Source organism: Anguilla anguilla, chromosome 8 (assembly GCF_013347855.1).
Source record: "Anguilla anguilla isolate fAngAng1 chromosome 8, fAngAng1.pri, whole genome shotgun sequence".
NCBI lineage: Eukaryota > Metazoa > Chordata > Actinopteri > Anguilliformes > Anguillidae > Anguilla > Anguilla anguilla.
In genome coordinates, this window is record NC_049208.1 from 7,257,182 (window position 1) to 7,275,249 (window position 18,068).

At 42.2% G+C, this 18,068-nt stretch overlaps 1 protein-coding gene across 3 annotated transcripts in view; it reads left to right on the plus strand.

The window, feature by feature from the left end:
- Positions 1-318: 318 nt before the first annotated feature.
- Positions 319-18,068, plus strand: part of tpk1 (thiamin pyrophosphokinase 1) — a 36,098-nt gene continuing 18,348 nt past the window's right edge. The window contains exons 1-4 of one of the 3 annotated variants that reach the window (XM_035428103.1): positions 319-436; positions 7,651-7,728; positions 12,152-12,226; positions 16,324-16,393. In XM_035428103.1, the coding sequence (XP_035283994.1) occupies positions 7,686-7,728; positions 12,152-12,226; positions 16,324-16,393 (188 nt within the window). In that variant the 5' untranslated portion in view covers positions 319-436; positions 7,651-7,685. The other 2 variants (XM_035428102.1, XM_035428104.1) reach the window with 2 other exon arrangements.

Here is an 18,068-nt window from a genome sequence, read left to right on the forward strand (position 1 = left end):
AGGTGCAGGCAATTGCAGAACTCAGCGTTAGAGCAGGCTAGAAAGAAAAGGGGCGGAGCTACAGCCCAGCATGGAAAAGGGGAGAATGGTTAATGTATTAGTATAGTGATCTAAACTATCAAAACCCAAAACTAGTGTGTGTTAGTCCATTAGTAATATTCACATGTTAGTATATTAATGAGGTTAGTACTTTACAATCTATAAGTTAGTAAGGATTAGTAGAAATTAGTAAAACTAGATATAAGTAGGAAGTAAGTAAAACGAGACTGGAAAGAAGGGGGGGAAACCACGAAAACCCGGAACCACCCGAATAGTGAAATCACACAAATACAGGGGAGTGAAGCAGCTCAGGGAACACAGACACAGAGACAGTACTGGGGAGACAAGTGACCGGGAGATACAGACTACAACATTTACAGCAACAGTGATACTCCAGGTAAGTATTTATGCGGAAAGCATTTAATTCTGTGTGTGATTTTAACAAGTATGGAACTGGTGAATGCAAAATGTCCAGATTCTGAGACCGTGTGAACAAAATAAACACTCATTGTCAATAATTGCAAAATTACTAATTAAGAATGATACTTTATCCACATAATCGTGTCACACCATAGAGTGAAAAAAGAAACCCACAAGGGTCATGTCTTATGGTGTCAATACCATATCCCTTTTCATTTTAAAGATCACAAAGCCATACTGCTGGCCTTGGGAAAGGCAGCTCCGTTCTGCCGTTGACAGGTACTTGAGGTAAAGAATGAAGGAAGAGAATGTAGGAGTCTGATGTGGGGGGGGGGGGGGGGAAGGGGGGACAGCCAATCAGGCTGTGCATAAGAAGCGGGGGTGCATGTAAAAGGGGAAAGCAGCAGGATAAGAAAATGGTTTTAAGTGGGATGGGAAAGACCGGTGGATTGAACTGAGACGTGAGTGAACTGGGATGTGAAAACACGTAGGGCTGGGTGACTGAGGCATGAGATGTCTGAGAATGAGCAGAGTGTGAGTGAGAAGTGAAATTAAGAGAGAGAGAGAGAGAGAGAGAGAGAGGGAGTGAGAAGTGAAATTGAGACAGAGAGAGAGAGTGAGAAGCGCAATTGAGAGAGAGAGAGAGAGAGAGAGATATCAAGTAAGAGTGTAGGCTAGCTATCGGTTTCAAAGACACTGTTGTATATGTGATTGGTTCATATTACATATGTGCTTTGTAACTGGCTTGTGTTACAGTCTGTCATTGCATTGGCTTTGAGAGTTGAGACATGCACAAAATGTGTTGTTGTTTCTTGGGGAATGCAAAAAAAAGAGTGCAGTTGTCCTTTTTTAAGTGCTGTTTTCTACACAAAAGGCACCACTTGAATAATCACAGTTCCCATTCCAAACAATAACAATAAAAAGTGAAATTGGTTCAGCACTAGATCTTTGAGAGTGAGGGAAGAGAGGAAGGTGATTCTTTGGCAGCTCTGACAAATCTGCTCGATTCCGAGCAGAGGAAGTGCTGGATTGGTGCGAAAGCAGCCACCTCAGATTCAGAGACGTGAACTGACAGCGCGTCTAAATCAATACCGAAGTGTGCGGCAACAGACGACCCAGACACTGGCAACAGTGGTGGCGACTACTGGAAACAGTGCCATAAACACCATCTATTTTCCCCAAATAACATTTAAAGTGCACGTTGCAAGCTCTTAAGCAAAGAGATGTGAGAAAGAGAATATATTATAGGAAGGAAGAAGGCGATAACATTGTCTAGGGTAAGAGAGAGAGAGAGAGAGAGAGATTAATGAAGAGTTTAGACTAAATGACTATTTCAAAGATACGCTTGAACGATCACAGTCAAATCAGAATGATTTATCGCAGTGTTTGCATTGGCACAGTAATAGGTCATTACGTACAGGACACGCACGATCACGTCCAAATCATGTAGTTTCATATTCACGTTTTTTTTTTGCAGCCCATTGTAAAGGGTTTGGCTATTCATTAAAAGGCTGGAAATTATTTACTTACCTATAGATGTCGCTGTTATAAAATATCTGTTACAACCTGATACAGGATGTGTTTCTCTTGAATACCTTCGTTGACTGTTTACCAGACTCCGGAAGCGTGCGTCCAGGCAGCGGCTTGTAAGTAGTTGCTGTAGCTGTATAGCTCATGCTGAAACGCTTTTTAGTCGCTGTTAACTTCCGGCACTAACAGTTGTAAAATAACGCTACTAAAGCCTTTTGCATTAGGTATTTGAAGTACGTACTCTGATGATAATTTATTTTCGTTTCTCTAAAGTCGATTTTCTGGAAAGATAGATTGTGTTCTAGTTCACGACGATAGCCAAATTACCTGTCATAACTATTCAGCAAATCAATGAAAAGCGACTTCGATAGGTTTTTAACGCTTTGAAGAGTAGGTTTTTTGCGATGTTTTTTTTAAATTAATTTTTTAAATTCTAAGTCAGTGTTCTCCGTTGATTTCAGTTACCAGAAGTCATTGGTTACTGATCTTTTCAGTTATCTAGCTTGGATACTGACACGTGAACTACTGTCAAGAAAAGGCTGAAATCATAGGAAATCACCTGTTCGTCTACAAAACGAGCTGTCTAACTTAGGTTAGGCTATTTGAAAAGTGGCGCCATTATTTGCTGGTGATGGTAAAATAAATTAAGTAATATTGCAAAAAAAAAAAGCTATAACCGTTTAGTCAAAGTGTCACACAAAGTGCAACAGGCTAGTACTGCCTTCACTCCCTGTTACTTTGTCACTTCGTATTCCAGTCATGAAATCGGTGTGGCAACACTGCAACTGATTAAAATATAAATGGTAAATGGACTGCATTTATATAGCGCTTTTATCCAAAGCGCTTTACAATTGATGCCTCATTCGCCAGAGCAGTTAGGGGTTAGGTGTCTTGCGCAAGGACACTTCGACACACCCAGGGCGGGGTTTTAACCGGCAACCCTCCGACTGCCAGACAATCGGTCTTACCTCCTGAGCTATGTCGCCCATGCACTGCAACTGATTAAAATATAACGTGCACGTGGGCATTTTCCAGTTGGTTTGGTCGCTACTGATTTTCGTAGCGCGCCTGTCTTGCGTTGTATAGCTAGCACAAGTCACCTTCAGTTTTTAATGCATAGTCATGGAGCCAAGGTTGAATATCTCATACAAGTACAAGCATAATCCTGCTGCACGGATCCAAAGGATCCACAAGTAGCCAACTTTAAATAGTAAAGGCAGTGTATCTAGTAACAGTGTGACTAACATAAGTTTATAATTTACTCTTCTGTGTGAGTTGGCTAAAATGTATACCTTTCGTTTAATGCATTTCTTAACCTGAAGTCTCTTGTTCCTCTTACAAGGAGAAACGGTGATATTTTAAATTGATGGCCTAACTTTAAAAAGCACCAATAATGGCGTTTGTGGTGGTCTTTCAACCTTTATCCGACTCTGTTGAAAAACGTATTTCAGTGTATCCGATAGGCTATATGTGTTCATGACTGTTGATAAGAAGAAAACAAAGGTGGTGAATGGATCTTGATAGAAAAGACCATTTTGGGTTTCTGTTCCTCAAGACCGGGGGTGTCCTATACTATCCAGAAAAGGGCTGGTGTGGGTGCTAGTTTTTTTTTTTTTTTTTTTTTTGGCCCAACACTATGACCTAATTCAACTAATTAAATATTCATGGTCTTCAATGAAGACCTTGATAAGTAGAAACAAGAGTCCAAGTGCTGTGCTAAGACAGACTCCTGCTCCACTTTGGCCCTTTTCAGATAAGATTGGACAACCCCCTGGTCTTCAGGAACAAAAATGCATCCCCTGGTCTCGAACCCGCTCTCGCCCATCAGTTGTGGACACAGACTTAAGAATCTTTCAGAACTTGTCACAAGCACTACGAGTCACACAGGTGTATGACTTCTAGAGTCTGTGTAACTGAAAGGAAATAAAACAAAATGTGCTTTAAAAACAATTGTGCTTGAATCCCAAACCTTTTCCGTGTCTCTCCAGAAGAGGCCCAGTGGTTTATAAGAGACTTGCAGAAGAAGACATTGATTGGGATTCAGCCAAATGCGCACAGTCACTTTTGGGGATGTGCAATTCAGTCAAACCAAAGCAAACCTCCCTGGGTTAATTCAGGACAAAAAAAACAGTTAATTGTCAGTTGCTCAAAGGTGTTGTTTTTCTCCTGGGTTTAAAATAGAAGCTCAAATTGAAATGTAGTCCACTGCAGCTTCAGATGACCTCTTGACAATTCATTTTATGTCCTCTATCCATGTGATGGCTCTATTAGGTAGGTGGCTGCAGTTAGTTGGTTTCTCATTCAATATACTGTACTTGGTTATTTGTAATTTGTAAAATTATATTTCCCTACATTAAAAAAAAAATGACATACCAAATTTCCACATAAAATTTCACAACAAAATTTGTTCTAAAATGCCTTGATTATTTATTGATGCAAAGTTCAGCATGCTGGGAAAAAAGAAAAGATTATGTTATCGGAGCAGCAAAATTGAGAGGTATTAATTTAAAAGTTTATGCTATAGCAGTACAAAAAGGAAAACAGGATGCTGACATATTTAGTAAAAAAACATTATGTTGAAGTTTTACAATGTGTTTGTCAGACTATTTAGAGCGTTTAGTTGTATTTTGTGCTGTACAGGCAGCACACTATAAAAGAGATGCATACGCTCTTGGAAGAGCTCAAAGAAGAGCAGCTAAATTGTAAAGGTTAAGGTTTAAGACACTTAATTTATTCTGCCTCAGCAACTATTCAAGCTCAGCAAAGACTTGACTGGTGCTTTTAAATTCATGAAAGGCATTAACCAAGGGGGAATGCAAAAGATTTTTTTTTTCAGGTCGAGTTCACCTGGACAAGGATTTGGGTAGAAATATGTTAAAGGTAAATCCCACAGTGACATCTTTGATGTCTACTGATATTGGAGGATCCTTGAGATCAATGAATGAGACAATGAAACGGCAGTGATTCATCACTGGACTTTTAAATTTACAAAAACATTTATTTATTTATTTATTTATTTTTTTTACAAAAATAGAGTCATGATAGTTTTCTATCCTCTTAGTGAAAGTGATAACTATAAAGTGCTTAGCTATGATTATTGAGCACACCACCTGTCCATTCTGTAAGAACAACGGCCAAACGGGTCGATGGACATGATTGGCAGGGAGGCTCCTGTAAGTCTGCTTTGATCCCTTGCTTTCTGCAAGACACGTTTGTGTTCGCTGGGTGTTGGACTTGACCCCATTCTTTGAAGACAAACCTTTTTTGGTGGAGTTACACCTTTCAGGGGCCCTGTTATGAATTCCATTCAGCCTTTTCTATGCGCAGCTTGGCACAATCTCAAATCAGAGATGGCTCGGTTTCCCTGTTAAACCAGGACAAAAGTTACGGGGGGGAAAAGTTTTAACTTTATTTTTACGTTTTAAAAAGAAGCATTTTTTTTACCGTGATTAAATCTATGATCACTTTCTCTTGTAATGTTTTCGGTTTCTTAACCACTGAAACTAAATCAAGGTAACATTTCCTCATCCTTTTGAAATAGTGTGTAGCCTAATCCATTTCTAATTTATATAGCAGGTGGTGTAGTTCCATGCTGAGAGTTGGAAAGGTGTTTGTCTTTAAGAACGCTCGAGTCTTTACAGATCCACCAACCTAGAGCTGTGCTCCAGCCTCTGAGTGTCACAGAAAGAGAAAAATGTGGATTTAGGTTCACGAAGCTGGATGTGTGTGTTATTGCAGGGCCCCCCGGACCTGGCTTTCGATGGCTTCAGAAGTAGGGCGCTGCCCATGCGTCGTCCTTTGTCGCAAACGTGTTTTTAAAAGCTGCATATCCAATGCTTTTGCCACTCAATACAGGCCGCTCATGAAGGCTGGAGAGAGGCGGGCCTCTGAGGTGTGACGTTGAGTATTAAACAGCAGCACGCGGCGTCTTCGCATCGATTTGCAATGCATCTTTTTTTTTATTTCGGCTGTTCTCCTACGTGGCTCCTCTTTCCATTCAGCCCTACCCCCCCCCACCCCACCCCACCCCACCTATTCCCCCAAGTGTTCCCCCAGACCGTGCCCGCTGGAAGAGCCTGATGAACCATAACCTAGTCAACAAATTGGACCCCCTCCAGCCCCCATCTCCCTAGCCCCCCCCACCCACCCCAGGGTTTTTCTCAGTTTACTGCTATTCATCTCAAATCCCGCCTGCCACAAGGCACCATTTTATAATAAAAAAGAAAAGTAGGCTGAGAAATGTTCAGTAATAAAACAACACAATTGGGTTTTTTTTCCCCCCTTGCAATACGAACGTCATGCAGTCAAATCCAGATTTTCTTTTTCATCTAAAGGTGCAGCTTGTGTTATTTCTTATGCTGATGTGCTGTGTGTCACTACTGCATTCCTTCTTTCATTTCTTCTTTTTTTGGGGGGGGGGGGGGGGGGTTGGATTTCAGATGGTGTCAGATATTTCGAGTTGTGTATTAAAACATCTGACAGAGAGTCCATTTCCTGTTGCCTCATAAATATTTCCACTGTAGAGCACACACTGCTCTACCTCAGGAAGACCGTATTTAGCTGAAGTGTGCTGCATGCTGGGTTCATTAAAATGGTATAGGAGAGACACCATATGCATTTTAAATATTTCTGTGTTTTCTGGTCATAGCAGTAGGCCTGTGTCATAATAATGATGTTCTGTTCTTCTCAGCAGTGCATTTGTCCCACTCCCTACCCCCCCCCCCCCCCCCACCCCCCCTCAACACAATTAGGAACAGTCTGTAGCACACATTATGGTGCCCTCTGTCAGTAAAAGTATGTTTTCCGTAGCCTGCAATAGCTAACAAGCTGCATAACTCACCTCTGTCATAGCTGGGAATCTAGTTTAGTGTGTGTGACTTGAGAAAAACCCTCAAGAGAATTTTCTGTCAGGTGAAGCTGTTTGTTGAGGAGCCACACAGCTGTTTTGTAGTTTTTTATTCTGACATGCGTGGTGCCTGGCTAGATAAATTAATTGCTGGAGTTCAGAATAATGTTGGGAATAATTGGTAAAAAAAAAAAGTATAAGTAGTATTATATAACCACTGTCAGTGCATTTCAGAAGTGCCTTAGAACGTAACATCATTACTATGTAGGGGTATACCGAGAAGTGCTTGCTTTGTTAGCTATGAGCTGAAGAATGGCAACTCTCGGCATCTGTTATCAGGTTTCGCTAGAGTTGGTAGGGTCAGGAAAATTATTTTAAGAGTGTTTTAGAAAATGTCAATGGAACAGATAAGCCAAAAGAAACTCCTGGGTAGAGTTCTATCATCTGACAAACTATGGCACTTGTACATGATACATTATTTGTTTGGAAACAACTGCATGTCGTCCAGACATACAAGTAGGCTAATTGCCAGAAGAGACAGAGACCAGTAAATAAGGCCTTGTTCAGCCAGGCATGAATTTAATGGAGCACATAACTGCTCTGAGAACAAGTGCTGTAGCTGGCCATGCCATGGTCATGGTTTTAAATCACAACAGTGCAATCACAACCCACTGCTGCGTAGTCCTGTCAATGACGTTTACTTCCAGTCCCTTTTTAATTGGATGATGTCACTGAGCAACGGTTCTCGTTTAGTCGAAGGTAATTTAATATGTGGTATACATGTTGAATGGATTTGTTTTTTTTTCTCCTCTTAGGTTTCCTGGTGAAGCTCCAGCCTGCCCTGAACACCATGGATGTTGTGTTCACCCCTCTAGACTGTCTGCTTGATCCAGGTATTATCACACTTTTCCCGTGTACACATTCTCAGCTTTTAAAAATGTGGAATTTGAGGCTTTGCTTGACCTCACTGCCAAATCTACAACTTTAATCGTCCACCCTTAATGTTGTGCAGATTGAAGTAGCAGTTTAAAATGTACCGGGTACACCTGTTTGAAGTCGTTTAACGGATTTACCGATTAATCTTTCGTGACGGTTTAGTGGTCGTGTTCCCTATTTTAAACATAATTCACTTAAAGCATAATGCAGCGCTAAATATTGAGATCGTTTGTGTGATCCACAGCAACCCAGACCGTGGTGTGGCGTTCCACTCCCACCAGCCGAATTGAGAAATTTGCGCTTTTATTTCTCCAAAGAATTCTCATTTCGCTGTTGATTGCCTGAGGTTCCTGTCAGTCTAGACGGCACTGCAACTCAGGGGAAAACAAACAAAAAAAAAAACTACAAAAAAAGATTGGCTCTATTACAGCCTGTCTAGACACCCCCATTGCCCTTAAACTCTCTCACTCTAAATAACTAACAAATGAGATGGAAAAAAGGTAAGGAAAGTGTTGGCCTTTGGGGAAAAAAAAAACATGGATGGGGAAACTTGCAGCTTGGCTACAGCTATTCCTATGTAAGTATTAGATTGTTTTGGGGGCTTTCTGGAATTGAAGTGCCACTGTTCAGTGATGTAGTGAAAACTCTTAATGTTTTTTTTTTTTATTTTTTTAAAATCTTGTTTATATAAGTATCACACCCTGAATATGTGGCATTTACACACACTCACGTACGAACACTTTCACACAATGTTCCTTTTTACCATAAAGATAAATCAAAGCAGAAAAGCCTATACTGTGTCAGGTCTTGAAATGGCGTACTTTCATTACGTCTGATCGGTGACTGGTTGATTTGGGCTTTGTTTGAATTGCGGGAAATGGACCTGGATCCTCCAGTGAATTCAGTCGACATAAAATAAAAAATAAAAAAAAAACACAAACCTGCACAACAGTGTAATGCAAATAAGCAGAAGAACATAAAGCTCAATGAACTGGGTAATAATGTGTTGGTGTGCACTTAAAAGTGCATTTCAGAGTGAGGACAGATTAACTGAAACCTGATTATTACCGAGTGGGCGGGTGCCAGGACCTGATTGGTGGGTGCACCCCCTGGTAGCCGGGTGGCAACAGGAGATTACAGGAGCAGTCAGCTGTCAATCATGTTGAGTACTGGAAATCTGTTGGGCCAGAAAGTGTGGGTGGCCGGAGCTAGCGGAAGCTCCACAGTCAGGCGTCTGGCGCACTAAAGACCTTGGGCCTGAGTCTTTGTTCCTTAAATGCTGATTCATGCTATCGGGGGCGCTAGTGCTAAGAGAGCAGCCTTGCTCTGCTACTCCCTGTGCCAGCCTCCATATTAGCCTTAAGGTCTGATGCCGTGTACAGATCTTTTGTTGTGCTTATCTTGTTAGTGTTGAGGTGCTTTTCATTTCCCAGAAGATGATGCAGGTCACTGCTCGTCATGGAAACCGTTGAAATGCACTGCAGTTGATAATATGTGTCGGCGGTTTCTGCCCTCCTCTGTGGCTAATTAATAGCCACGCGCTGTCTTTTTTTCCCCTTACGTTATGGTGTAACGTTGCATTATCCAGCTGGACTCAGAGTGTCACGCAAGAGCAGTTTCTGTGCCAGAGGCACGCAGAGAAGTCATGGACATTTTTCCTTATTGTGTGTGTGCGTGCGTGCGTGCGTGAGCGCGCGTGTGTGTGCGAGTGTGTGTGTGCGTGCGTGCGTGAATGCATGAGTGTGTGCATGCGAGCGTGAATGCGTGTGTGCATGCCTGCATGAGTGTGTATGTGCGTGTGTGTGTGCGTGCGTGCATGCCTGCCTGCATGAGTGTGTATGTGTGTGCGTGCGTGCGTGCATGCCTGCATGAGAGTGTATGTGTGTGCGTGCGTGCGTGCGTGCATGAGTGTGTATGTGCGTGCGTGCATGTGCGTTTGTATGCATGCGTGCCTGAGTGTGACTGTGTTACATTACATTTACTTGGCAGACGCTATTATCCAAAGCGACGTACAAAAAGTGCTGTGTGTGTGCATGAGGAGCACACCAGCGCATTATTTTGCTGTGACGCTCGGTCGCTCGCGCCCGGGACTCCTGGGGTTCCGGCCGGCTGCCGTAACGCGCCGTTCCGCCTCCTCGCCGCGCGAACGGGGAGCCGCTCGCCGTGCGCCATTCATCAGCCCGCTGTCCCGCCCGACACCTGCGATCTGAGCGCGTGTTTCGGATCAGCTCTGCCCTCGCGAGGTTCGTTTTGCAGCGCCTTTGGAAATGTTCGCTCCGCGGAAAGGGACAAGGTCGCTGGGCCTGAGTGACAGTCGCCGCCGGCAACGGGTCCCCAACCCCCGCCCCCCCCCCACCTCCCCCCTCCGGATTAAAGCCTTTGCTGGACAGAGCCAATCCGCGCCCACGGTTATAAGGCACCGCGCTTTGTATGAACCCTTTGTCCCATTTATTGGGTCTGTTTCTTTGTAGTTAAGAGGCACTTTCTGTCCAAGTTGATTAATGCGGGTGTAGTTTTACAAATGGTGTCCATTTATACAGCCGTGTGTTTGTAGACCAGGTATATTTGTCAAGGGTATAACTGCAATGCCCGATTACGGATTCAAGCACAAAACCTTCTTGCTAGAAGTCCAGCTCCCCACCGGCTGTGTACCGCTGCACCTGCCAAGCTAAATGCATTGTCTGGGGATCATTGTCAAATATTCATAAAACTCTCTCAAATGAAATACAAACATCAGATAAAACAGAGTATTAAAAATGAAAATTGTATGGTAATTTGATCAATCTTCAGACAACCCTTCGATCCCCTTTAAATAACAACTGACAGCCTTGGCCTTCGGAGTTTGCATAGCTGCTCATTGTCATGGTAATTAGGGTGCTGAGTGGGCGTGTCGGTGTCGAGCTGTAACCCCAGGCCGCGTTTTAGTTCCTGCTGAAAAGATTCGGTGTTGGCCCACCTCCGGGAAGCCTGCCCACGCTCTGCCACCTCAGAGAAACCTGGGGGCTGTGATCAATTTCACTTACCGGTGTGGCTCGACACTAAATTCAATAGAGGTCAAATGCAGAGGAGGTCCAGCAGGCCGTTATTTTACCCGAACATAAATTAACCTGGTCTCTTTTTTTTTTTTTTGTTGTCTCTCAGAAGATGTTCGCATGGAAGATAGCACAACTTTTTTTCCATTTGCCATCTGTATTTCTCTCTCTCTCCCTCTCTCTCTCTCTCTGTCAGTAACGGGAATGTGCGACTTGCGGTGGGAGAATTCAATTTCTTGGCTCACGGGAGCCGGTGTGGGTTCCTGTCGGCCTTTGAAATGGTGTGACACGGGAATCATTATTGTTTCAAAACCGTCGCGGCAGAACTGATTTGGTGCTGGCTGAGTGAGGGGGTCCTAGTGGAGAATGTCTTCGGTGGTGGCATCTTGTCTGGTTTTCCCTCTGTGTAACAGCCTTCGCTGGCTACAGGTTTTTTTTTTTGTGTGTGTGCATTTCAAGACCCACTGTGGCGAGTTTACAGGGCATAGATTTAGTTTATTACCCTTGTCCACAGCTGGGGACTTTTATGAAGTGATTTCCTACCCAACCGGAACTTAAACTGGCCAGCGAGTCCAGGTTTCTGTCTCTTTTTCACACGGCTCTGTATGTCAGGATTGTCTGTTAGAGAATAAGCAGGGTGTTGAGGTGTCAGGACACATCACATCACAAGGACGGGTCAGCCCTACTGCTCTATTAGTATCCAACTTACAGTTTGGCACAGAATGTCTGAACTGAATGATTATGGGACAGCTATGGGCGTAGTAGAGATATTCATGATAAAATCAGTTATTTAAAAAATTTGCGGGTTCCTGCCATTTCCGTAATTAAAAATTCTCGATTGGCCAGTGTGCAGAGCTGGAAATGTGATATTTCATGGAACTCTTTAGCTAGCTAACCAATGAATTATGGAGCTTACAGAATGTATTACGATAACTCCTCACGACAGGTGACTAACAAGCCAATGGGAAACCTGCAGATGTTCAGTGAATGGCTGACAGCCAACAGCAATGTAATCTGTCCACATACAGTGCCATGCAAAAGTATTTGCCCTCTTCCTGATTTCTTCTATTACTGCACAACAAATATGTCTGTGTGTGACAAATATGCAATGATATATGCCTGCTTTTCACCAGCCGTTGTTACATATGGGAACCCTGCAGCTGCCAGCAGATTTCGTTGTGGTATGACAAGCATATTTCAAAGCCTTAGATGTGTATCAACAGTCACTAAACCATTGTTTTAACTTATTGTTAATTTTAATGCATGTATTACATGTGAACCGCAGGGCCACCGTTTACATTGAAAGCCCTCTGGGGCCTAAAATCTGCTTCTGTTCCGATTCCCACAGGAAAGCAGAACATCTGTCTGGTGATCCTCAATCAGCCTTTGGATGAAGACGTCCTGCACCTCCTGTGGCGTAAAGGTACTGATTTTTTTTGCGATGAGCTCCGTGCATTCAGCCTGTCACTGGGTGCCTTTAAAGAAGCTAACGGAGAACACCGTCCTGGACTGCACTCTCGGGTAAAAGCATGGCGTTATCCGACTGCCGATTTGCGGGAGAATGGATCTCCCGCGCTCGGCTCCCCGGCACATTCATCAGTTTTAATCCTGCCCGCGAGCAAGTTATCGGCCCAACGCTTGCCGTTTAAAAGACGGTGTTTAACAAGACGGCTTTGATATCTGGCATCTGGGGGGGGGGCGTGTCGGAGTGTCGGATACAGTATCTGGGATCTCGGTCTTGCGGGTTGTTTGTTCTCACTTCTAAAACGGCGAGTGTGCATCGAGCGAGATTAAATTCTGTTGAGTTTCTTGTTGCACTGCCAAGGTGGTGCCGCTGATGTGGAGAAGATGCGGAGGAACTGCAGTCGCTGCTAGCCGCAACTGCTTGGCATTGCTGCTTCTTTGGCCGGTAAACTGATTACTGTCTAGTTTCGCAGTTTTAATTGTATTGGTCGGTGTTAGATAATAAAGGTAAGCAGTTTTTTCGGCGATTGAAAGTTTTGTTGTGTTGTCTCATGTCACGGGTTTGTAGAAATGCGAGTCACCTTGGATTTTTATGCGGCCTTTGTGCCCTTTAATTCACTGTACGCTGATAAATGTTTTTCAGGAACTATAAAGAAACTTGATCCTAATTAATGTAGCTTGAGATACAGTCTGATGGATTAAACCTGCTGAGCAAAATACAATCCGTAGCACACTCTACAGGTGACTAATTGCTGTAATGTGACTATACAGATGCAGCTCAACTCTGGTGTTGCTGATTGTAGAATTCTGCACTTAAAATGTATTACTTAACTTATGCACTTTATAAAATTTTATGCAGATTATTCTTCAAAGTATTTTCATTGTGTTAGGGACTCTCGTGTCTTGAATACGCAGGCATTCATCTAAGCAGCAGTTGGGGAGAAACACATTTCTTGGTGGGGAAGAAAGTAATAAAATCCTAAATTAAATTAAATACACCCGTACTTTGAATGGGTTTGAGAAACAGCTGACGAATTGAGTGAATTGAGTAAAATGTCAGTGAATTTACTATTTTAGGACAGCTTTCAGTGTTGCACATGTTGCATCATTGAATGATGTGTAATGCCTGCGTGCCTCCTAGCAAAGTCTTTGGGACCACAGTGGAAATAAATCATGCGTCTTTATTGCCATATCCTGGTAGATTAAGTACCATATACATATCTGTGCATTGTGTTTTAATTAATCAAATAAGCTCAGTCAATCAATCAGCCAGCCCTTGCATTAAAACTGAATGAGGTGGAATAAAGTCTATGAATGTAAATACAGTTCTGCACGTGTGAAACATTTCCTTCAAGCGGGAAATGATTTAAAATCAAACTGCCATGACGGTCTGTGCCAATCAATCTTTTAGAAATGAGAGAGGATGAGGAGCGACTTGTCCTACTTATTTTTGGTGTTATTGGGGGAAAATCTATAAACTGTATGGGACACACAGATTATGTCTTAAAAATGCTGTTTTACACATGGTGTGTGACTTATAAGTGATGCCACGTGTGTATTTATAAATATTCATGAGAATATTTATCAATACAAGCATGAAGCACTCAGCTTAAGACAGAGAAACAGCAAATATGTGGATAGTAATTTTTTTTTTTTAAATGGCTCAAATGGTCAGTGTCTTAAAGATTTTTCCCGCCCTTTTCTGATCTGTGGGCAGAAGGGATGATGTAATATGGTGGGTATGAGTTAACTGGGCATTAGCTGGGGGACCAGAGAGCTGTCGTGTGCACAGCAGAGTCATGAGCGGCCATTTTAGAGGTCTCCCACTCTCCTGGCTCTGCTGGGTACCATTGTTCCCAAGCATTTAATTGTTTGATTAATGCAGTTAATTACACGGATAGCTCACCTCGCAGTTCCATGGATCTCTAATTGCTCGCGGATTTTTTTTAAGATGAAAGCAAAGAAAAAAAGAAAAAAACACATTTCAAAACAACTCAAAACAGTGGTTTCTTTAAAAAGAAAAAAAAAAAGGAAAAGAAAACCACAAAAACACTCCATGGCGTGAGTTGAGAAAATGGAAACGCACTGCTGCTGATACCTCCAGTGAGGTGTTTAAACTGTATTTGAAGTTCTGCACCTGTTTTCTAGTTGGAATGCGTCCCACATAAATAAATAAATATGTATTTATCTTAGCAAAACTGTAACCTGATTATTGCCGTCTCCTTTATTGCAGCGGCTTCTGTCGTCACGGAGACACTCAAATTAAAGTTCAGTCTGGTGTTGCTGAACACTTGATTCATTTCTGCTTACATTAAAAAAGAAACCATAGGTTATCTGTGATATATTGTTCATTACGGCAGAGTAATAACAGAGAATAAAAGGTTTCTGAACCCCCCCCCCCCCCACCCCACAGTATACAGCCAGCTACAATAGGTAGCAGCTGGTTTACTTTATAGTTTTATTTGGAAATTCAATTCCCCTGTGACATTTTTTACGATGTGTTAATCATCAGTTGCATATGTCAAAGAAGGCTTTTTCAGCGCCTGAGGAGACAGCTAAACTTTACAGTTTAAGCAATAATAAAGTCCCACACACTTAAATTCCAAATGGTGTAAATTTTATGTGTAGATGGACAATACTTCAACCTGAAATTATGGGGTTTCCGGTCGAAACATCTACGCCTTAAATTTCTCTGACAACTTTTTTTAGTCGTCAAACTTTTTCATGTGATGCTTGACAAATGTGAGACATTCTTTAATCTTTTGAAATGATAGGAAAGAATAAGATTAATCAGAAGTACAAATTTATGCGATTGTGTTTTAAATTCAGATGAAAACCTATAAGATGCCCATTGTCCATGCCCAGAGCAATGTTTCTTTTTAAGCACCTTGTATCGATTGTAGCTGCAGTGTTTATTGCTTTTCACGTCCATGCTTTTGCCAAGGATGGAGACAAGTGGTTATAGCTTTCAGTGAACATGAATGCAGAACACTTAGCATTGTATTTGTGTGTGTGTATGTGTGTGTGCGTGTGTGCATGTATCTGGGGGGGGGGGGGGGGGGGGGATCTGGAGTTTCATGTATTTTGAATTAAATGTACTGTATGTAACCATGACATCTGTGATCGAGTTTTGCATGTGTAATATTTCTTTTGCAAAAGTGTACAGAAATTGGAAGAGGACAGGAAAAGGCACTTGTGCATTTGTGAATTGTGTCGATTTATTCCTGGAATGAAAGTGCACTGTGTTTTCCATTAAGCAATTAGGACATTTACTCTTGAGTAAGTCAGCCGGTGGCCATAGCTGTGAAATATTTAATCAATTACCACCTCTATTACCTCTTTCATCCGCGAACATCTCACACTAAGATGTGAAATGTCCTGTACAATTACGCAATGGGCCATTTGCTTTATCAGCGGGGTTTCGCTGAAACGGTCTCTGGCCGCCGGTCACATAATTTGGTCTCTGAGTTCTGAGCTGCGTGTTTCCGTGTGTTCTCTCTTTTCATCATCGGGCTCTGATGGTGCCGAGCCGGGCTCAATACCAGCGGGCTGCAGGCTCAGATAGCTGTTGAAGCGCTTGTATTACGCGCGTAAATGACATAGCCTACTTGGAGCTAACCTGAATTGCTGTTTGTTACTTCTAGGCATTCTATGAGGACATCTTTGTCCACAGGCTGCCGTAGTTTGGACACTGTCTCATTGCTCTTGCCAATCTAACTGATTTCTTCACTGTTGGAAAAGTATAATTGTACTTCCTTTAATTATTTTCATGTTACGACGTGCTTTCTCTGTAGCTAACTTTGTGACACCATGTGATGATTTCCGTCTGAATAGTAGTGTGTTAAACAAAATGTGTTTTTATCAGACCGTTATTGATGGATGTCCCTGTGTATAAACTGATAAAATGTTTCTTGCTCGCTGAAAGTCTCTGGATAAAGCCGTATGCTAAGCTAATTAATTAACAGCGGCAATGTAATGAAGCGTATGACGTACGGAAGTGCAGAAAGCTGTGGGCGGTTTCTAACGCTGTCCGTTACCGTCTCGTTTTCCGCTCAGCTACGCTGCGGGCTTGTGCGGACGGAGGGGCCAACCACCTGTACCGCCTCACCGCGGGAAAACGAGACAGGTGAGAATGCACGAGCCTCAACGATCTCAACCGCCATTTCTAATACCTTAAACCGTGAGTCTGGAGCAATTTAAAAAACAGCCGCAGTGGATGTCAGTCTTAAGTGATTTGCATCTTAGGCATCTAAGATCTGAGGAGTGTGCGTAGTATGTCCTTTGGGTGCCCTGTTACTTCTGTATGTGTGGGCATCACATCGTGGTTCAGACTCCAGATTTAAGGGATGAGATTGTTAGAATAATAAGTATAATAGTACTAGAGGAATGGGAGGTGTTTGATTGGACACATTCATTCATGTGTACATAACTTTTTTAGGACCCTTAACTTGATGTGTGATTGGTTCTTGTGCTTTCCTTGGTTTTCATTTTTTAAATGTTCAGTATTTTATGTTGAGAAAAAATTTAATTAATTTCAAGTTCCAACTGGATGTGCATATTCAATGAGCATTCTCATATAAACTGCGCATTATTCTTTCTACTTGGCATGGATAATCACATATGTGTCACGAATGTCATTTTGGCAGAAGTTGTGGAGCTATGCTGAATATTTAATCAGTTTTAAATTAAACAAATTGAAGACTTGCACATTAACATTTAAACACTTTGCCATCAAAAGGGCATAATTATGTGTCTGAGCAGGTTGCGCAATAGCATTCAATGAAACAAGACGCTGTCTTATTTTAGCTCCATTTTCAGCGGTTAAATGATTTTTAAACATTCATAGAATTAACGGTCCAAGACAACAAGAAATCATCAACCTGTATTCATTCTAAATTTTTTAATATGTAGCATATGATCAATTTTAGCTTCACCAATAACTTTTAACGAGGAAACTTTTGACTTACTCATTTGACTCACTTTTCACTTACTGATATGACAAGTGACTTCGTCAGTCTTCATGTGGCGCTCGCTAACTGAAAATGCTACCGGTTTTGGAACAGGCTTCATTTGTCACGGGCTTAACGATCAGTGTACAGAATGACGGCCGGCATTTAGGCCTCAGCCGAACGACAGCAGGCTTGTGCATTCCAACCACTCTGCTTGTTAATCATCCAAAGTGTCGGTGATGCACTTTTTTTTAAACTAAAAGAATAGTTATTGAGTATCTAACGAGAGGAGAATGTGCAGTACTCATCATTGGCACCCTTTAGATAATTGAAAATAACCAAGAATAAAGATAAAGCCTTTGTGGGGAAAAACAAACAAACAAAGGAACAGTTTCCCCTCTGCAACTTGTGGTTAGCCTTGGTATGGGTGCCTCTTTATTTATCTGCGTGTAAAATAGACTGTAGAATTTTTGAGGAGTTTCACCAAGTGCACCATTTTCTTTAAAAATAAAAATAAGTAATTGTTCAGTAAAGATACACAGTCATTACTCCTGTGTGCTGAAATTCAGTAAGTGTGCATTTTTATTCCCCCCCCCCCCCCCCCCCCCCCCCCCCCCCCCCCATCCCCAATTTGTTGCATTTATTTATCTGTTGTGTTTTATTATGTTACTGCAGTTCCACTCCAGAGCTGTACTCATTTCTGGAGGATTAGGCGGGGGGGTTGTTTCAACGTCGCTCTCTTCCGATAATAATGTTTTTGGAATTAATATTCGGACCCATGGCCAATTTTCCAAGCGGTTTTGTTTGAGTCCGTAGCTTTTTCCCTGTGGTCTGCAGAATGGAGATAATACG